The sequence below is a fragment of the Chelmon rostratus genome, chromosome 8 (assembly GCF_017976325.1).
Source record: "Chelmon rostratus isolate fCheRos1 chromosome 8, fCheRos1.pri, whole genome shotgun sequence".
Taxonomy (NCBI): domain Eukaryota; kingdom Metazoa; phylum Chordata; class Actinopteri; order Chaetodontiformes; family Chaetodontidae; genus Chelmon; species Chelmon rostratus.
Genome location: NC_055665.1, coordinates 10,781,926 through 10,801,529, shown reverse-complemented (window position 1 = coordinate 10,801,529; position 19,604 = coordinate 10,781,926). Strand labels below are relative to the sequence as shown.

Below are 19,604 nucleotides of genomic sequence, written 5' to 3'. Positions count from 1 at the left end.
CTGAGGATCATTGTAGTTATTTTATTTGCTTGTGTTTTTCCATACATGTGCTACATCGTGACATATATCAACAGTGGGAAAAGTTCCATATAAAGATGATACTAATTCCAACCATATTGCTATGGGTCCATACAAGGCACTGTAGGCTTCACGCCATTATATGTTTGAATGCAGCATAGTGGAGACAAATTTATAAATTATTTAAAAATTAAGCATTCCAGCATATGGAGACCCTGAGTGTATCTAAGCTGTTAATGATTAAAAGACTAAAATACAGTGTATTGTTAAGTTGATTAAAACACACATTCTCTGCAGTTAATTAGCAAATTCCTAAGAGCTTAATGTTATTGATGTTGGTACATTTGATTACAAGGCTACAGTCTTTATTTTCATATACATCTTGGTGATCTGTGTCAGTACTGAAATTGATTACATTATTATGGTTAGTTGCAAAGTATTTGTCTTCCTCATCTTTCCTCTAAGATTTCTCTGTTGTGTCTATTGTCTTCTTAATCCAGTCTACGTAATTCTCTACCTTGGTATAATAACCCTTGTACTGCCTGTCACTGCAGGGGGGTCCCCAGGACACAATGCCGGTCAGATAATAAGGCTCTCTGCCTTCAGCCAACATAGGCAAAACAAACGGACCCCCGCTGTCTTTCTGGCAGCTGTCCTTTCCTGTTGCTCCAGCACAGAACATGTTATTAGTGAAAATCATGCGTTTTTTAGTTGATGTGGAAGGTGTGTCCTCACACGCTGAGCGGGGGTAGATGCCAATGTGAGCGTATTTTAACATGGCAGATGTGACAAAAGCCCCCCTTCTCCCTTCTGTCACCCCGAAGCCTGACACTGTGCCTTGCTCATTTTCCACCAAGGTCCTGTTTGCCTCTGGCAGACAAATAGGAAGCAGGTTTGGGCCTAAATTCACCCTGGAAGCTAATCTGATAAGAGCAATGTCATTGTCAAAACTGGTGCGGTGTGCAACGCCCTTGATGTAGTTGGGATGAATTATGATCCTCTCACTGTCCATGACCACTACATTAGACAACCTATCTGATATTGTTCTTGAATTTACCAGCCCACCATACAGACGCAAAGAGGTCTCCTCTACATTTTCCACAACATGAGCTGCTGTGACAGCCCATCGGTCATTGATCAGCGATGCTCCTCCTCTTCTCGGCTCTCTTATCAGGAGATGCCAAGGTATTTCTCCCATGTTTGCATCCTTACCTCCCAAAATTCTGCCTGCACTTGCTGGGTGTTTCTCAGGCTTGCCGCACACTGAAATACACAAAGAGTTATCAACAGATACACATGAAAAAGGACATGTCCCTAAAGAAATTATGGATAAATTAAGAAATGCAAATTTTAAGCGGTACCTTCAGTGCATTTCGGCATCTCCGTCTTGCCACTGCCTGATACCCATTCACCATTTGCATTGCAGGTGTAGGTGTCTGAAAGATCGAAGAAAGCATGTAAGTAAAGGAAGAAAAATTTCCCTGCTTAAAAAACTTAAAAAGAAACAGAAAAGGGAGACAAGCGGTCGTATAATCACCATCTCCTTCCAGTGTGTAGTGCTCTGAACGGCAGTTGAGCTGGATCTGGTCTTTATACTGAGTGTGGGGGCTATCTGAGCCAACCAACTGAAGGATGCCATCTTCGGGGACGTTAGGAAAACCGCAATCCACCGCTACACAAGATGTGAAAAAATCATTGTTTAAGAAAGTGTGTGTGAAAAAAAAACAAGAGATGCAAAAAATTTGTAGAAAAAACTTACGTTCACAGACGTAACTGGGAGTCCATATTCCTGTGCTCTGGCATGTCGTCATGTACTGTGATGACAGGGTCTGGGTGCCTTGCTACTTTGCAAACAGAGAACTTACTTAGTTTGATAGTGGCTTAAATACAAAAAACGCATTAAAGCTCCTGGTTTTCTGTCTCACTCACAGTATTCGCAACATGGCCGAGTACACAAGTGACTGTCACGGATTGACCCTGAGAATATTGTGGTTGCTGAGGAGTTGCTCTGGAGTGTGGGGTTACGACTGCTGGACACACCTTGTCTGCATTTCACATATGAAAACAACGATAATTTGTGATCAGTTTCATCACAAACATTCTTTTCCCATTGTGTCGCAGGCGAGGAAGCTGCAGTACCTCTGGTCTTGAAGTGGAGAGTGAAGCCTTTGTTGGTGCCGAAGCCATCAGAGGTGAAGCGGATGTGGACATGATGTGAGTGAGTGAGGAAGGGAGATGGGGGAGGCGTGTGGCCACAGAATGGTCCCAGAGTCCCAGAAGGAGTCTCAATCTGCAAACAAAACAACACAGTACTGTCACAATCGTACGTTTCCAGATATGTACGTGTGTCCTCCAGTATGTGCAGTGCTGATAAAGATTATTCACCGCAAATATGAAATAGAAAATACATGTTTGCATAAGTCATTCTCTTTAATTGGACACTCCTAAACCGAAACATGATTGGTTTCACCAGGGAGATGAATTTTCAGGTGGATTTCACCAGGATTCAACTTTTGGTGAGTCATTGTTGTAGCAAAACCTACACAATAACAACTCTGTGAAAAGGCAATGGAAAAGCATTAGTAAAGGGGTGCATCTAAGGAAACTCCCACATCACTGAACATCCCTTGGAGTACAGTTTAATACTCATTAAGAAAGGGGAAGGAACAGCTGTAAATCTGCCTGGGGCAGGCGTCTTCAAAGACTGACTGACTGTGCAAGAAGGGGACAAATGAGGGAGGCCACCAGGAGAGTTTGTAGTACATGGGAGACTCTGAAGCCAGCTGGAAGCAGGTTCTAAGAAATAAATGAAGCTTATAAACGAAGCAAAATACAGGGAAATCCTGAAGGAAAGACAATGTGGTAGGAAAGAAATCTGCAAGACAATGAGCTCAAACATAAAGCCAAAGCCACAACAGTTAAACACAATAGAGAAATACAGGAGAGAAAATTTGCAGTGTCCAGATGTGCTGATAGAGACCAAACCAACAGACCAGAAGCTGATGGGTGAATATGTTTTTGTAGATGCTGTAGGCAAAGGAAAAAAAATCCAAAATGTGTCACACTGATACGCCATAGGAAGACCAAAAGAGGAGGTGTACTAGTTCCAGATCCACAGTTTCAACACTTTGGTCTGACCTTCCTCTTATGCATTTCAGAAAGACACACCTCCACGAGGTATTTACATATTGTGACTCAACACCTACCCTCAGTGCGTCTATGCATTGACCATCAGGGCTTTGCTCAACATCAAAATCTTCAGAGAAGTGCAGCTCCAGCTGCAGGTGGTCCTCCACAGACAGAGTGTGCTGACAGTTGGAGTTCTCTGCGTATGAAGCAGGCCAGGAGGGAGTGGATATGTCGCCTTGTTTCAGCCCTGACAGATCCTCAGTACAGCTCACTGCGTTGAAGATAAGAGTTCATCGTCATCACCATCATCATTTTAATCAGCAGAAGTATTGCACAATCAGCGTCCTTCTCGTGTAACCTTTGTTTCCCTGCTTCTGCTTCCTCTATTTTCCTGTTCTCACTTCATGTTTCAATTTTGTTCCGTTTTAACTGATTTGTCTCATTCTGAACACTGTTTGCGAAAACAAGATTATTTGTACCAGTGCAAGTGTGTTTGTCCACGTCCAGGTGGTAACCGTGGCGACAGGAGCAGTGGTACCCTCCGATGAAGTTGTGGCAGAACTGCGTGCATCCATTGTCAGGGTCGTCCTGGCATTCGTTGAAGTCTGAGGGAGCAAATTAGTTAAAGGTCAGATGCAGAAAAGAATGTTGCACAACACAGTTTAAAGGAATCGTTGTTTGCACTTTTGATCATTTCTGGGTCTCCTGACCATGACTGTCCTTTTCTATCCCGGGTTGGGGGATAGTTAGGAGATATCAAATTAACCTGAAACTGAGCCCAGAAAGACCTCTTTGCTGTGACTCAGGTCTTTCAGTTATTACAGTTTTCATTAGAAGCTCTAGTATCAAGCTGTGTAATCTATTTTCTTGACATATTTCTCACCATAATCTGTTGTTCTGGTGGCAATGATTCACTTGTTCAAAGTTGCTTTTCCTTTAAACCCAAAACGTGCACATGTAGCAACATACGAAACTCCATGAAACTGACGTCTTAAAGGAATAGTTCAACATTTGGGAAAATACACTTACTGGCTGTCTTGGAGGGAGTTAGATTACAAGATCGACACCACTCTCATGTCTTTACAGTAAATATGTATTCTGCAGCCAGTTACTTAGCTTAGCATAAACACTGGAAATGAGGGTAAAGTGCTAGCCTGGTTCCGAAAGTTAGAAAAAATCTGCCTTCCAGGACCTCTAAAGCTCACTGACAAACATGTTACATCTCTTTTTTGTTACAACTGGACTGAGCAAAGCCAGCTCTTTACCCTTGTTTCCAGTCTTCTAGATCTAAATTTGAGTTATCTCAACAGACTTTTTAAAAAACTTTTTCTCTCTGTTTTTCCACTTGATGTCCAAATAATGCATGTGAGAGCTATCGCAGTATGGTATCTGTTGTTTGTGCACTAGCTAACATATGTAGCACTCAGGAGTGGGAGTGACAAATTTTAGGTTTAATCAGTCACCTTGAGCTGAATCGTTTCATGCTCATGAGGCAGTTAGGGTTTAGATGAGACATTAGTCACTGCAGCCATGTGAAGTGAAACTCATAGTCTCAGTGCTAAACACTATTCAGAGGCACGGACTGATCATTTCTGTTTCGTTTATGACATGAAAAACATGTCAGACTGTTTCCGTTACCGTTTTCACAGCTATAAACTGCCACCATTGTGAATTGTTGCCTAAAACTGCGACCTTCCTGAAATGATGAAATACATGTATGCACAAACGGGGCTCACCTGGGGATTGTGGACAACTAAAATGGGCACAAAGACAATGGAGTTTGGTGGGATTTATACAACTCATTATTTTACTTGTTTTCCTCCTCTATGTCTCACCTTGATCGGTATAAAAGCCTCTGAAGCCGGTGTGCCTCTTCGTGTTTGAGTAGTCGGAGTGGAAGGACAGCGAGAGGCAGCCGCCCGGGGAAGAGAGGAGCGAGGGATTCACAGTGGACTGGAGCTCCTCAAATTCCCTGTTGCCACATAGCACGGAAATTAGGTTTCCATTTGAAAAGACCTGGACAAAGACAAAATCAGAAAAAAAAAAGATGTTTTAGTGGATACAGTCCTGTTTATCAGTTAGTAACCTTGACTTCTTAAAGTAGAAGCATTCAGAAGTTTATCCTGACCCCTGACCTTCACGGCATCGTTTTCACAGTCTTGGCTGTCCTCGAGGTCCAGGTGGATGAGCCTGATGGACAGGACGTGGCCTTTGGGGGCACACCTGCTCCAGTTTAGACTGGCGTGAGGCAAGTATCCACTGGGATACCCTGGAGACTCGACCCATCCCAGCAGCATCGAGGAGGCGTAGCGGGAGAGCAGGAGAAGCTGGAGGCTGGTGGAAAGCATGGAAGATAATTCAAGGGAGGGGGTGAGGGGGAAAGGAGGAGGAGGTGGAGAAAATGCAAGGCACACAAAGTTAAGTAAGAGAAAAGGTCTTATCCAGAGAGACACTAAAAATGACAGTATCAGCCAAAGACGATGATGCATAAATCACAATGCTATAACCAGTTCCTGACCATCCTTCCATCTCGACTTGTCTATTGCAAATCATTATAATATATGATGAATTTTTTGTGATAGTCGCAAAAGGAAAAAAAATCCTAACCCACCTTAATCTTAACATCATGGTCCGATCAGATCTCCTCAGAAATAAACTACCTCGACATCCCTCCTTCCCTTTTTCATAATAAATTACTTTCTATCCCTCGCTCTTCCTTGCTGCCCCCCTTTCTCTCTCACTCATATTTTGCAAACGCAGGCATTTTATAAATCTATTTTTAGATTGTTTTTTGTACGTTTGCCGTAACGAAGGGGTAGCTGTGGGTAAGTGGAGCGGCAGGAAGACGGACTGGGCCAAAAACTTTTCAGAGCCACTACATGATCTCTCTGCAGTTCTAGCTCAGCAACATCCCTGCACCATCTGTACAAAGGTTCAGTGGAAACAATGGAGACGGAGTGAAAGGAAAGGGTGTAGAGGAGAGAGGAAATGTCTCATTGTGCTGCCTTGCTTTGTGTCCCCCAGTAACACTCTTTGCTCCTGTAGCTATGCGGAAACACACACACAGCTTGTCTCGCAGCGAGAGGGTTAGCACAGGAAGGAAATGAGGAGAGACAAAGAAAGAGACAGAGAAAGAGACAGAGAGAGAGAGAGACAGCGAGAGAGAGGGGAAAGCAGCAGTCAAGGGTCACCGGGGTTTTCCGCTGTGTAGGATTAGAAAAGGATGAGAAGTAGGTAAGGCAGAGTGAGGAGGGGAAACATATACTGTAGTCACAGACAGATCAGACAGCAGAAAGAGTGGAACGAGAAGGAGAGTGAACATCAGACAAAGAGGAAGGAGAGAAGATTCTGCACCTTGAGTGATGCCCAGTGAGCTGAGATAAATTAAAGAGCTGTCATTTCAAAGGTTAGGAGCAGATTTAAGGGGAGAGTGTACAGGAAGACCGTTGCTGTGGACTTAGGCTTAGTTATTTCACACACAGGTGGAGGACTGTAATCGAATGGGTAAATGGCTAAGATGAATTGCACAAACGAGGATAAGTACACCAGTAAAGATGGGAGATGCTGTGATCGCTGTCGTGCAGGTCAGTCAACAAAGACTCTCAGTTGAGAACGCTTCTTGTCTCTTTGGATAACAAACTTCTTTACAGGACTATAGGAATAAACAGCTTTCCAGCATTACTCACAAACTGTACTTGCATTACAGCCTGATGTTGGATTTTTCCGTATATCTCTGTTCTCATCAGGATGGTACATGAAAGCTGAGTGTGCTGGCACGAAGGCGACCGAGTGTGCCGAATGTGGACATGGACTCTACACGGCCACAAAAAATCACTTGAGTAACTGTCACGTCTGCAAGGACTGCAGCTCCAGTAAGTCGCACACAGTACTGTAGATGCATGAACGCACACACTTTTCCTGTACTGCAAATCACAAACCGTTCCTTCCTCTTCTCCCCCCCTGCTGTCTTTTTATAGACTGTACATATACATATGTTTTGCAGTGGTTTCTTCATTTGAGCACCATCACAAGTCCCCTTTTCTCACATCTTCCTCTTTTCCATTCTTAACAAATTAAACCCCACTAACCTGCCAGTGGGGTCGGTCAGGGTCAGCTGTGAAGCCAGACTTTAGTTTTGAAAGGTTATGTATATGAGGCTGTTTTGGGGAATGTGTGAAAGTATAAAATTATGCACAAGATATCTGGAATATTTTTGATTTCATGAAATGTAAGTGAGTCTTGTGTATAATGTGGTTTCAATGAAGAGCTGGAACAACCCTGTACATAAAAAATATGATGCTGTCAATGCGGAATAAGATGAAACAGTTACTGGGTGCAGCCTTGTGCATTGCTATTGCACTTCTGGTGCGATTCTGGTGCAAAAGTGGCTCCAGCAGTAGTGGAGACAACTGTAAAACCTTGGTGTCAAATGAAAAAACGACTTTTCAAACTGAGAGTGTGAATCTGCAAATCAACCCGACTCCGCTAGCTTTACATTTTTACAAATAACAAGAAGAATCTGGACTGATTATTCAAGTTTATTATTCATATATGGATGGCACAGTGAGGCAGTGGTTAACATTGTTGCTTCACAGCAAGAAGGTTCTGGGTTCAAACCTGCTGGCTGGTTGAGGCTTTTGCAGTTGTAGTTGTAGCTAGCTCCTCAGCTAGAGCCAAAATAATCAAATATTTTACACTATAACACTGACAGAACATTTTGCTATTAATGCTGATGTACATTTACTCAAGTAAGATTTTGTGGAGTTTGCATGTTCTCCCCGTGTCTGCATGGGCTTCATCCAGGTGCTCCAGCTTCCTCCCTTAGTCCAAAGACATGCAGGCTAATTAACGACTCTAAAGTGCCTATAGGTGAGACTATGAGCCAGAATATTTCTTTGTCACCTGTCCAAGGTGTACCCCACCAATGCCAAATGACCAAGACCAAGAAAAATATGGGAGAGACCACTGTAGGAGTAACAGAAGATAGATCACTCCTCCAGCACAGACTATTTTCTCTCTTTGACTCTTTCAGGTAACAACCAGAGGAAAGTAAAGGACTGCACAGCTCAGGAGGACGCAGTGTGTGAGTGTCTGACTGGTTTCTACTGCAGCAATGAACACTGTGACCACTGCCGGCCAGTGACCCACTGCAAACTGGGTGAAGGGGTCAAGGTTCGAGGTAGGCCTCCTTTTATAAAATGCAATGCACATCATGTACATATTAACTTGCCAAAATACAGTGCAAACTGGAAAGACTCCACATCTCGTTCCTTCTTTGCAGCCACTCGCACCAGTGACACCGTCTGTGCTCCGTGTGAAAAAGGGACCTACAGCAATGTCACAGATTTCCACTCGCCCTGCTTAACACATACCAGGTCAGGCTGCCTCTCCACTATTACTGTTATTACTATTATCAAGGCTGAAGGAGGATGCCGATGTATGTAATGTGATCGAATGTGGCTGAATCATTCATTAGTCATCCATCGGCATTCAGCAGATATGACTGTCCTTGTTTCGGTTGACATCCTCAGTCGACAAACCCGAAACATCCCACAGCACACCTACTGTAACTGTATGTCAGCCACACTGCAGAAATGCTACAACTGTTTCTTGCGCTTGCCATTAAAAATTTTACTGGGACAAAGATGCCCAGGTATGTTCCCATTTTCAGTTTGTAAAGATGCTTTACGGTATGTAGATATTTATCTGTTTGTCTCTCTGTGTTGCTTTCAGATGTGACGACATCGGAAGATGGCTGAAAACTTCAGGAACCAAAGAAACTGACGCCATCTGTGGCAACTTCAAATCTCGTAGGTCTCCATTTTTTACCTTTAGGCTGTTATTTCAAATGCATATCATCTCTTCAGATCTTTAATCTTTTCGCTTAAAAAAAATGTAACTTGTGCACTACATTGCACAAGTTACAGATACTCTAAGTGACTCAGTGAGTGGCTCCTGCTGACCTTCAGTTTCTATATGTCATATGACCAAGTTATTAAGAGAGGAAGTAGAAGTAGTACAGATGAGAAGCTATTCCAAAGGAACAGAGTAATAATGTAAGACACTTGTTGTAATGAGTGCGTCTCTGGCAGGAGATGGGGGGATTTTGTCATTTTGACTGACAGTAAAGGATCATTTCTTCGTTAGAGACTAAATATTAAAGCTGCAATAAGGAGCTCCAGGTTTTGTGCTTGTGGCCAAATCACAGTGGTTTTGACCAATCAGCATCTTATGAGGAACTACTGGCAGACTGAAGGGGTTAGCCCAGATGCTGCTACAGCATCAAAGAAGAAGAAGGGCAAAGAACGGCAATGGCAGCTTTTCCTGATGGAAAAGATGTTTGCGCTCTTCTCCTGACTGACTTCAGCTACACCACACTGTTCACTGATCTGAGTGGTTGAAGTTAGTGATAGACGGTGACGGACAGTTAAACATTGTTTGACAGCGTCTGCCCTTTTCCAAACAGTTTCCAAGGATGACTTTTCAGATGGTTCTGTGTATCAAGTCATCTGTAACGAGGACAAACAACAGAAATAGAACACAGGTCCTATAAGAGTTAATACATGCCCATATAAAGCATTCATGATTTGCAAACAAGCACCACAATCTATTTATTTGAATCAGGGCTGCCCAAAGTGGAGTTGTTGGACTGCTGTGAGGTTTCCCACCAGTTGATTCTAGTGAAAAAAATGTTGAATGTATATCACTGTCTATGCTGTTATATTCTTTGGAGGGTTAAAAATGCTCTTTAAATATCCTTACTTATTAGTCATTTCGCATAATCTGAGCATGGCAAGCAGAGCGACACTTTGTGCAGGAAGTGATTCAATCAAGAAAACTTGGGATCCTAGTACCATGTCACATCTTAACAACACAATACAATAGGTGTTTGCGTTTGACCTGTGGCCCACCATTAAGTTTCAGTTTTGGCCCTGCGATGGAAAAAGTGTGGACTCCCCTCTAAGCAAATACTAAAACAAAACCCAGCCAACAAAATCAGGCCAGCACAAGCAACAAAGGTCAAAGTGTTTACTCAGGGGACAGAAGCTGAGTTTTGTTTGTCAGTGTCCAGAAGTGAATAGGTGTGAGAATTTTTTGCCACATTTTAAATATATATGATCTTGTGAAGGCCCAGAGAATGACAGGCTTGAACCCAAACTGTCTTTTAACACAAAGACAGGCAGGTTAAGTAAATGTTCACATTTACCTGTAGTCATAAACAGGCAAGACCAAAACAGGCAAATTTATCTAAAAAGGCGTCAGGCAGGGATGCAGAAGTCCAGTGTTCAGGGAGGGAATGGATAAGCCGACATACGTGTGCATACTGCGAGGCTGATGAGGGGAATGAGAAACAGGTGAGCAGCTGGGCGGGGAAGGTCAGGTGGTGGGAATGGCAGGAAAGGGGCTTATTGCCGGGCAGGAGGGAGTGTCTGGATCTGAGATGACAGGCGAGTGAGACGGACAGAGCAGACAACAGAATGAACACTAAGAGCTGGCTGAAATCTACATCGTGCTGATGAACATAGTAATTAAAATTTGGGTGATTTGTATGTGTGTATATGGTTAATGAATGCTTGTTTATATACTGCTTAAAATTTTAGATCTGGTATTACTGCTTTGATATCATTCTGATCATCATTTACCAATAACTGCATGAAATAATCACAATATGGTAATTCCCTTCACTCCCTTGTTGACAGTATTTTTAATGAGGAAACATGAGCATCATTCAGTAATCACTATTTACCAGAAGTTCCTTGTGTAATCAGGAGAACAGGCTAATTAAAATGCATTTGGGTGCCTGTGAAAACCCCTCTCTGTTTGTTTAGCAGACTGTCACTGGATATTACCCGCAGGCCTGTGGTCAGGACTCGTGCTGACCGCGCTCGTCCTGTTTGGGCTCATCTGGTGGAGAGAAAAACGCAAGTCATCCAAAGCAGGTGAGTACAACGTGTTACATGCATAGGCGTGTTTCATCATTGTTTTTCACACACTTCTGTACTTGTACTCTTAAAAAAGTCCTCCCAAAGAGGCGACGGAGCAGTGTACAGACTTGCCTACGTGCTGGCAGTCTATGCATCTTGTTAGCCACAACTGTGAGACACAGATTGCTTTGAAGTCATACAGTTGAAGGTCACTGCTTATCTCTTGCAAACACACCCACCCACTGTTTCCTTCACAGTGAATTTATTTAAAAAAAAGAAAAACTCTCTTGATTGAACCTGATTTTCGAATTTAGATTAGAATAAAATGTGGTCTGGAGTTCATTTATGTAGAGAAAGTGTACGTTGGGTTGTATTTTGCACAAAAGCAGGAAATCTATGAGTGAGTATTACCCAAGCAGGTTAACTAAGGAGGTGTGTAATGTAATGTGCTCAACGTACATGACAAAATGAATGAGGAAACCACATCCTGTGCATATTCAGACTGACACAGTTATTGGGTATAATGTGACGCACGCTTCACAGGCAGCTAACTCATACTGAGAAACAGGGCCTACGTATGAGGCACAGTCCCATAATTGATTGTTTTGGCTGATGTTGTATTTCATTGACATTTACTGTATTTCCAGCGAAGCAGTGTGCCAATACTGGAATTTACAGATGAAATACAATGAATGAGAGAAGGCTGGGCTTCAAGTGTGTTGTTCTGCCAATCTGACAGCAAGATCTGTGCTTCCAATCAGAAGTTGTCAGTTTTAAAAAAAACGGCATCAGCGTTAGAATAAATTTGTGGTCACGTCGGTTGTGAGGTGATTACAGCATGAGTACAATACACCGAGGACAGTGATTCCCAGAAAGAGTCTCTGTTCTCATCACAGTGTATCTGTATTTTATTCAAATCTAAACACGTCAGAATGCAGGTTTCTTCAAAAGGTTACATTCTCATAGTAGTAACGTGCCATGAACATACTCTTTGTTTTATCTGCTGAGGTTTTGAGATGTGAGACTTCTACTGCCAGCCCAAGACAACAGAGGTGAACGGATTTTGGTTTGTCAGCTGAAAGCACTAGTTTTCAGCAACAAATCGTTTCCATCGAAAAACTGCTTAAGGATTAAGGATGTGGATTAAAGAGAGGAACTAAGACTTTTTATCTTGAGTTTTCTACAGGTGAGACAAAGCTCCGCTGTGCAGGATGATGCATGAGCAGAGCGAGGCAGCAGAAGTCGGTTTTCACATTCAAAGCTTCAAAGTGCTCAAAGTTTCCCTGCGCTCACCTTAAGTTCCAGACGTGCACGTATGAGCAGGATTTTGTGACATCACAACTAGTGTGGTCCAAAGTGCAACTTACACGTGTGTGACGTGGAAACTTCCAGTTCACACACACTGAGAATGGGATATTCAGTAGGAGTAGGAGAAATCATGCAAGGGTGCCCAAACTTTTTCCCTTGGAGGGGCAAAACTAAAACTTAATGGTGGGTTAGGGTTTTTTTTTTTTTTTTTTTTTTTTTTACAAAATGGTACTAAAATCCCAACTTCCTTTGATTGGCTGACTTGCTGCACTTGGGTCACTTGGTCCACAACCTCTGATGGACCAAATCAAACCTTATGGCAGGCCAACTTTGGCCCATGGGCCCTGCTTTGGGCAGCTCTGGAATAGTGATGATGGCCAAATGTATCCATTAGGGGCCATCAGATTAGTTGTAGGTTTGTTGTAATGTGGTTAGACCCAACAAGGTCTCTACAAGGCTGCTAGACAAGGCAGATAATGATGCAGGGCATTCCTTAACCCCCTTATGTTTTACTCTACTGTCACATATTAGCAAACAAATTTGCAATTAAACAAATTACCACAAACAAACTGACACACAGCGAATGCAGGGTCTTTGGGGCCTCTGAGGGTCAGATTCCAGATTGGCTAGTTGGTAATAGAGCTCTGCTCCCTGTAGGTCTGAAAGGTTGCTATAAAGATAAAACTTTATTGGTCCCACATCAGGTAAATTAGGTGGTCACAGCCAGCAAGAATAAAGATGAGATGAAGAAAAAGAAGAAATAGACAACAAAAAGGAATACAAAAAAAATCAGCTATTTCTATGGACATTAAATCCAAAAAGAGTATAAAAATAATATAACAAGGATGGCTCAGTTTCTCAATGGAAAATTTTGAATTGCACATGGGTCAAATATGGATAGTAAAATACAGTGTTTTTGTACTATTGTACATTAGAACATATATAACACAGTAATATATATATATATATATATATATATATATATATATATATATATATATATATATATATATATATATATATATATATATATATATATATATATATATATATATTAATCACACATATATATAATCACAGTAAAGAAATATGTAATGCTGTACAAGATATTTGCACAGATGTAATGGATTTTAGCAAATGTTACACATAAATAACAGAGTAGTGCAGAATGTAGGTTTGTGATGCGAAACAACATCAGTGCTACATTAAATGATGCTGGACTTGAACAGTCTGAAACAGTGTCACCCGGAAAGCCGTCAGCTTTGGCTTCAGTGGAATCCAATACTGACACAAAAAGTACATAAAAAGCTGTAATTTTATCCATGTAATGGTAAATTGATGACTGTATGGAAGATATTGAGCATACATGCAGTATAAACATCAGAAAATGATGAATTATGCTGCAGGGGTGGACTGACATGTTTTTCGCCCTAAAAACCTGACACCATTGGAATCTGTCGTAACTGCTGTGAGTCAAATCTTACCACAGCATCTTTCTCTGTGAAAAAGGAAACTACGAACCTTTAAAAACCGCCTTTCAAGTCTACAGTCGTGTGAGTGATACTCAAAAAAGATACATTTAAGGAGTATCACTCTAATATTGAGTCACACTGAGCTGCTTGGATTTCACAAGATTTATTAATGAAGAAGTGTGACGAACTTTTCCTGGAAACAAAAGTTCTCAGAGCGTCCAGAGAGTTATCAGGATCATACATCTAACTGACTTCAGTGCTGAACCCGTCATTTTGGAGAGATTACGGCACCACCTATAGGTCAATCATCATCATTGCAGATTACAAGTTACCAGCGCTACATTCCAAATAATAATAAAAGTTGCCAATCTGTATTGCACTTGATATATTTGGCTTAATTCAAACTATGCATCATGATCAGAAGAGGCATCCTTATAAGAATGATTTTGAATTATCTTGTTTTTGACCCTTTGATACCTTCTGTGTGTGACAGCCACTCTTCCTGTTACCTTGGTTGAAATGGTTCCCGCTGCACCTGACAGTCCGCTGGATCTTCCCTTACCGTCCACAGAGCGGAATGGCTACTGCCAAGAGAGCTGCACCGTGAACGGCTGCGATTTAACACTTTTTACCCCAGGTGATGAATTACTGAACAAGATTGCAATATTCGACTAAATGTTTGTGCGTATATGTGTTCTTTTTAAGTGTTTGTGTCCCTTCATCAGAGGTTTTGATAGTAGAGAGATGAGAGGACAGGAGGGTAGAGAGGTCCCCTGCTGGACTCAAGCCAGGGACACTGTGGATCATGGTGCCTTTGCCCCTAAACCACAGGTGCACCCCAAAATGTTCTTGAGTCACACATGAATGGATGTACAGTATGCACACTTCAGGAGAAATTTAGGGCTCAGCAGCCATGTGTGTCTCACAAAGTCACTGATATTCCTTTTTCTACCAGCTGTCACACTTCTTCAGCCTTCTGCTGCCATTGTTATAATTTCTGCATTGATAAAGTAAACCTGAATAAAGGAGTGGATTCAGATAAATGATGCAGAAGCTTCCATACAGGGCGGAGGGTTTGACTGATTGCCGTTCATCCTCCTGCTGAGATTCCAAGACTGAGAATCTATACCAAAGAGTGCTGAAGCTGTTCTGGCAGTTTGTGGTGGCCCAACCACGAGCTACGATACTTCATATTGGTTTAGCCATTACATTGTCAACCATCTGTATATTAGAGTGAAAAATTGATTCCTTTTTCCAGTACTAGTTTATATTTCCGTATTCTAAATGCTTTCAGCCCCATTAAGATGGCCATAAATCAATAAGTGCAAAGCACATTTGATGTAACATTGCTGTGAAGGATGGTAACACTGACCATAGATTTTATTATCCTCCTCAGATGATAATGTGGTCAGTGACCGCACACACGACAGCATGGACAGCTGCCTTCCTATAACTCCACTGAAGCCTCCAGTTTCATTCTCTGAATCCAGCCACAAGAACGGAAGCGCTGGATACTGCACCAGCAACTTCCTCAGGACCTACTCAGAGCCACAGGAGGACGAGTGGTGCGGGACATAGTTAAGTTATTGTTGCTGTGACAGTATACTGTCGCTTGGAGATGCTACAACTATTTTTAAGACTTTAAACTGGACCTATGTATTTACACTGTACCATAGAAACCAAAAAGTTTGCTGCCCCCTGCAGGACTTTAATGAGAATTTCAGCTCAAGTGATGTGCTGCATATCCAGTGGAGCCCACTGGTGCAGCTGTGAACTAGGGTAATTTCCTTTGATGTGAATTAGTCTGAGACAGGAGCTTCACAAGTGAAGGCGGCGCTGTCTGTGGCTTCTGGCTACGGCTCAGTGGTGTCTCTATTTAAGTATAACTGTGTTGATATTTTCTTACTTAAGACAAATCTCATGGCAAGATCAAATCCAACAATGAATGGACCACTGCGTAGTTGCAGCCTGGTGGAGCTTATTCCTCTGTGCCATAGACCTCCATTGTCCAAAAACAATTGAAAACACATCAGTGAGACATATTGTTGCACTGGGTGACATTTTTCTTCATTATCACAAACATGGGCGCTGTAGTTTATCAGGAGTCAATCCTTTGTTCTGCTGCTATAAATACATTCTGTAAATGTTCATTAATCCGCAGCAGAAAATAGTCCCCAAGAAATGCTCTATTTATTCCTGTTGGGATTACATTTTTGCTAAAAGCTACAGTCCCCAGCTGTTTTAGAAAATAACTTCTTTTTTTTTTTAATGAATCTAAATATTTATGACCAGTTTTTTAAAATGTCTTATCTCATAAGAACAAATGGCTTTGGGGGTGAGAGCCAGGAGGAGGAGTCAGAAACTGAGCCAGACTGACCCACTGATGGTCCTTTCATGGGATTTGTTGATGAGAGAAATATAAAAGAATTCTTGGCTTATCTGTTAATGTAAACTGTGTCTTTGTAATTATATTTTAAAGGATATCTAATTTATACTACTTATCCTAGTGTTCCAGCCCAGTTGTGAACTGTACATGAAGACTGGAACAAGCCAAGAAAAAGTCTTCTTTTGAAGTACCCTGTAATATGAATTTATAAGACTATAGGATATGCACCAGCAATACCACACATGCTACTGACATTTAAAACCTGTGATGAATTAAAGATGCAGCACTGACGCCAGACAGATGTGTGATTTGTTTATAACATGGTGAAGACAGATGAGGAAGCATGTTGGGAATGTTTACACAAGTGACTCTGCTCAGCTGCTCTCTTCTCAGTTAGTACCATCAGACAGAAACAAGGCCGTGTACAGATCAGTAATTTCACAGACATTCACGTCAAAATGTTGATTATAATTTAAAAAAAAAAACTAGAGACATTATTCAAATCTTGTGCCAAGTCTGTAACTACATTCTATTCAGAGAAAAATGTGGTTATTCACTAATAAGACATTTTCAGTTACTTCAATCAGCCTTCTTGAAGACTTGCTTGGCAACCACGCCTTGAACTCTCATCTCCTGCAGAGAGGAAAAAGACCAATGAGGAGGGGGCAGAGGAGACAGAAGGAGGAGGGGGTGTTAATGAATAGTGAGAATCAATAAGACAGTTTGGCACATCAAAGGAGGGTTAAATGAGTGATACACAAACCTGGGATTGGTTCCAAAATACAATCTCATTTTCCTCTCCCTCCCTCCCTCTCCTCATCCTTTGACCTCGTTATCCGTCTCCCACCATTTACTTATCTTCCCCCGTTCCTCCTCCAGCTCCCCCTCACTCACTCTTCATTAGCCACTCTCAGCTCCCCGCTCCTGCTTTGTGTAACCTTTAAAATCCAACATTTTAGAGGCCTGATCCTCGCCGGCATTTCTTTCCCAATTCTCTCCTGAGTTTTGGGACATGACGACAACAACAACACGTTGCTTTGTCCTTGGTGCAGCAGGGGTATTAGAAATCCTGTGAGAGCTATTTAGTGGAACAATACTGATTGTTTGAAATCTTAATCGGCACTGACAGATAATCTATAAGCTTGAACTCTTTTACAACCATAATGTGAGGAACCAATCCTCTCCCTTGGCCCCGTTGTTGTGGCGCTCTTTAAATAAGACGTGCATTCAAGATCTTCTGCCTCTTTTGTGTTTGCCTTTCTTTGTTGGGGGTTTTCCCCTTCAGACATGCACAGAGCTCCACAAACCTTTTAATAAAGGACTTATTCCCACAAAGACAGAGTAGTGCTTCTGAATAAGGCCACGAATAACTCCCAAACCTGTCTTATTTGCATGTTCTCCCTCATTTAGCATATCAATTTTGGCATCTTTTCCCTTTCACGTTTTCCTTTTCCTTGTTCCGTATCCCCCCTGCCTCCCTCTTCCTCTCCTCTTTTCACTCCATCCATACATCCTCACCAAATGCAGCTTGTCGTTCTCCAGCCAGTGTGTCCAGCCTCGTCCTTCTTTCTCGCCTCGCTGTACACAAACCAGGTTGTCTCCCTCCCAGCTCACTGTAGTCTGCATAAGCACAGAGATGCTGTGTTACTGTGTGCAATTAGTATGTAAAGTAGCTCACGCGTTCAATCACACGCGGACAAGAGTCTTTGTGCAGGGCGAAAAGGGTGGCCGAGAGTTCAAAGCCTTTCATCTTCCTTTTCTGACGCTTCCGTTTGCGCTTTTTCTCTTGGGTTTTGTGAGATAATGCTGCTAATTCTGATTCATGCACTAGTTTCCTGAATGGATTTCTAAGCTGTGGACTATTAAAGTGAGTTTTTTTAATCATTGCACTCTCTCTCTCTCACACACACACACACACACACACACACATTGCAGGCTGAAGCCAGGATTTAAGCAGCAGGGGGTGACTACAACACAAAAATCACAGCAACAGGTGGAACGACTTTCCTCTCACATTCCAGCACACAAAGCACAAATGAAGTAATGATACTGTCTATTCACTGTATCAGCAGGCCTGTTCACGTGTCCAAACAAGTCACCGTCACCGTGCCGTCACAGGCGGCAACTACTGATTATGTTCTCTGTTGATTAACCTGTTGATTATTTACTCGATTAATTTATTCTGAAAAATGGTGAAAAATGTAGATCAGTGTTTCCTAAAGCCAAAGATGACATCCTCAAATGTCTTGTTTTGTCCTCAACCCAAAGATATTCAATTTAAAATCATAGAGGAGTAAAGAAACCAATGGCTTGATTGTTGCAGCTATACACACCTGACAGGTACGGCCGTCCACTGGCCCCAGGTCTTCAGTGAATTCTTGCCCGATGGTGAAATCCATGTTGAAGTTCTTGAATGTGGTGAGGGTGCGGATCTTCATGGCCCCTGTGGCCGGGTCATGGGTGATCTCTTTGGTGGGCTTCAACAGACACACAATCTTCCTCAGAGCGAAATTAATATCTGAGAGGAGGTAAATCAAGAGAAAGAGTATTAAAAGGGGTCTGTCACACAGAGAATACAGCCTGTGTGTGTGTGTGTGTGTGTGTGTCCGGGTCATACAGAGGACAAGGTGGTGACTTCATTACTCTAACATCTGCAACTGATCCACATCATGAAATGAATTGATTGAAGCTTACTTTAAAAGATGAGCGCAAAGCAACAGAAATACACACGCGTGTTTAACATAAAGGGCAAAAAACGGATGACTGTGCATGTCACGGAGGAAGGTTTAACTGCTTTTGTTCTGCGATTTGTCGAAAGTGTTATACTCTTGGAAAAAGGTGCACGGATGCGAGTCTTACCTAAAGCTGCGAGGTACGCGTCCATATTGTCCTGCTCCACCATATTATACGTGCCAGTGTAATTAGGTTTAGACATTTTGTTCCTTCAAAAAGTCCAGACGAGCTGAAATGTCTGCTTCCCTTTTGTTTTTTTTTTTCTCTCGAGTCCAACAGATGAGCTGCCGCCTGGTTTGAGATCAGTTTCACTTACGCAACGTTGCCTGGGCTGGACGGGAATGCGCGTAAAATGAGTCCGTCTTGTTGCACGGTGTTTGGAGCTGCACGGTGTATAAATCTTCTCCGGTGGAGACGCAATGGATTCAGGAAACCGTTTCCAATCAGCTGTGACTCACCCGGAGCTTTTCTGCAGGACCACATGCAGGGGGAGGTACATGCATCCTCCCTAATGCGTTGTTCAGAGGGATCAGTTGCGGCCAGAGGCGGTGCTTGCGATCCTGGGAACATGTGCTGTGGTGGGTGGGTCAACGGCCTCAGAGGAGTTATCTCAGCGGTGGAAGAAGTGCTCAA

At 42.4% G+C, this 19,604-nt stretch overlaps 3 protein-coding genes across 4 annotated transcripts; 1 reads left to right on the top strand and 2 right to left on the bottom strand.

Moving 5' to 3' along the window:
- Positions 1-6: 6 nt before the first annotated feature.
- LOC121610041 (complement C1s subcomponent-like) lies at positions 7-5,887 on the bottom strand. The gene is made up of 11 exons (XM_041941938.1): positions 5,759-5,887; positions 5,283-5,481; positions 4,983-5,163; positions 3,627-3,752; positions 3,225-3,418; positions 2,158-2,308; positions 1,948-2,063; positions 1,778-1,859; positions 1,556-1,690; positions 1,380-1,454; positions 7-1,281 (listed from the first exon to the last, which is right to left on the bottom strand). Exons 1-11 carry the CDS (start codon positions 5,773-5,775, stop codon positions 479-481), a joined length of 2,079 nt encoding a protein of 692 aa, XP_041797872.1. The 5' UTR covers positions 5,776-5,887; the 3' UTR covers positions 7-478.
- A 378-nt stretch (positions 5,888-6,265) lies between these two features.
- Positions 6,266-16,535, top strand: LOC121610115 (tumor necrosis factor receptor superfamily member 5). 2 transcript variants are annotated; one of them, XM_041942061.1, is made up of 8 exons: positions 6,266-6,731; positions 6,894-7,019; positions 8,180-8,326; positions 8,429-8,522; positions 8,881-8,957; positions 10,980-11,087; positions 14,346-14,489; positions 15,249-16,535. In XM_041942061.1, exons 1-8 carry the CDS (start codon positions 6,656-6,658, stop codon positions 15,428-15,430), a joined length of 954 nt encoding a protein of 317 aa, XP_041797995.1. In that variant the 5' UTR covers positions 6,266-6,655; the 3' UTR covers positions 15,431-16,535. The 2 variants fall into 2 exon arrangements, with proteins under 2 accessions (XP_041797995.1, XP_041797994.1); XM_041942060.1 differs by having other exon boundaries at positions 10,977-11,087.
- Positions 16,536-16,543: 8 nt separating this feature from the next.
- On the bottom strand, positions 16,544-19,505 carry rbp5 (retinol binding protein 1a, cellular). Its single transcript, XM_041942134.1, has 4 exons — positions 19,098-19,505; positions 18,572-18,756; positions 17,757-17,858; positions 16,544-16,871 (listed from the first exon to the last, which is right to left on the bottom strand). Exons 1-4 carry the CDS (start codon positions 19,171-19,173, stop codon positions 16,818-16,820), a joined length of 417 nt encoding a protein of 138 aa, XP_041798068.1. The 5' UTR covers positions 19,174-19,505; the 3' UTR covers positions 16,544-16,817.
- Positions 19,506-19,604: the final 99 nt, after the last annotated feature.

Excerpts from the sequence above, each read along its gene's own strand:
- LOC121610041 (XM_041941938.1), bottom strand. Across the intron at positions 1,860-1,947 it reads TCGGCCATGTTGCGAATACT|CAAGGCACCCAGACCCTGTC; the intron begins GTGAGTGAGACA and ends TTTGCAAAGTAG. Across the intron at positions 1,691-1,777 it reads TCCCAGTTACGTCTGTGAAC|CGGTGGATTGCGGTTTTCCT; the intron begins GTAAGTTTTTTC and ends CATCTTGTGTAG.
- LOC121610115 (XM_041942060.1), top strand. The coding sequence starts at position 6,656 with ATGGCTAAGATGAATTGCACAAACGAGGATAAGTACACCAGTAAAGAT. Across the intron at positions 8,958-10,976 it reads CTGTGGCAACTTCAAATCTC|CAGACTGTCACTGGATATTA; the intron begins GTAGGTCTCCAT and ends CTGTTTGTTTAG. Across the intron at positions 14,490-15,248 it reads TTTAACACTTTTTACCCCAG|ATGATAATGTGGTCAGTGAC; the intron begins GTGATGAATTAC and ends TATCCTCCTCAG.
- rbp5 (XM_041942134.1), bottom strand. The coding sequence starts at position 19,173 with ATGTCTAAACCTAATTACACTGGCACGTATAATATGGTGGAGCAGGAC. Across the intron at positions 18,757-19,097 it reads CGCGTACCTCGCAGCTTTAG|ATATTAATTTCGCTCTGAGG; the intron begins GTAAGACTCGCA and ends ACCTCCTCTCAG. Across the intron at positions 17,859-18,571 it reads TGGACGGCCGTACCTGTCAG|ACTACAGTGAGCTGGGAGGG; the intron begins GTGTGTATAGCT and ends GTGCTTATGCAG.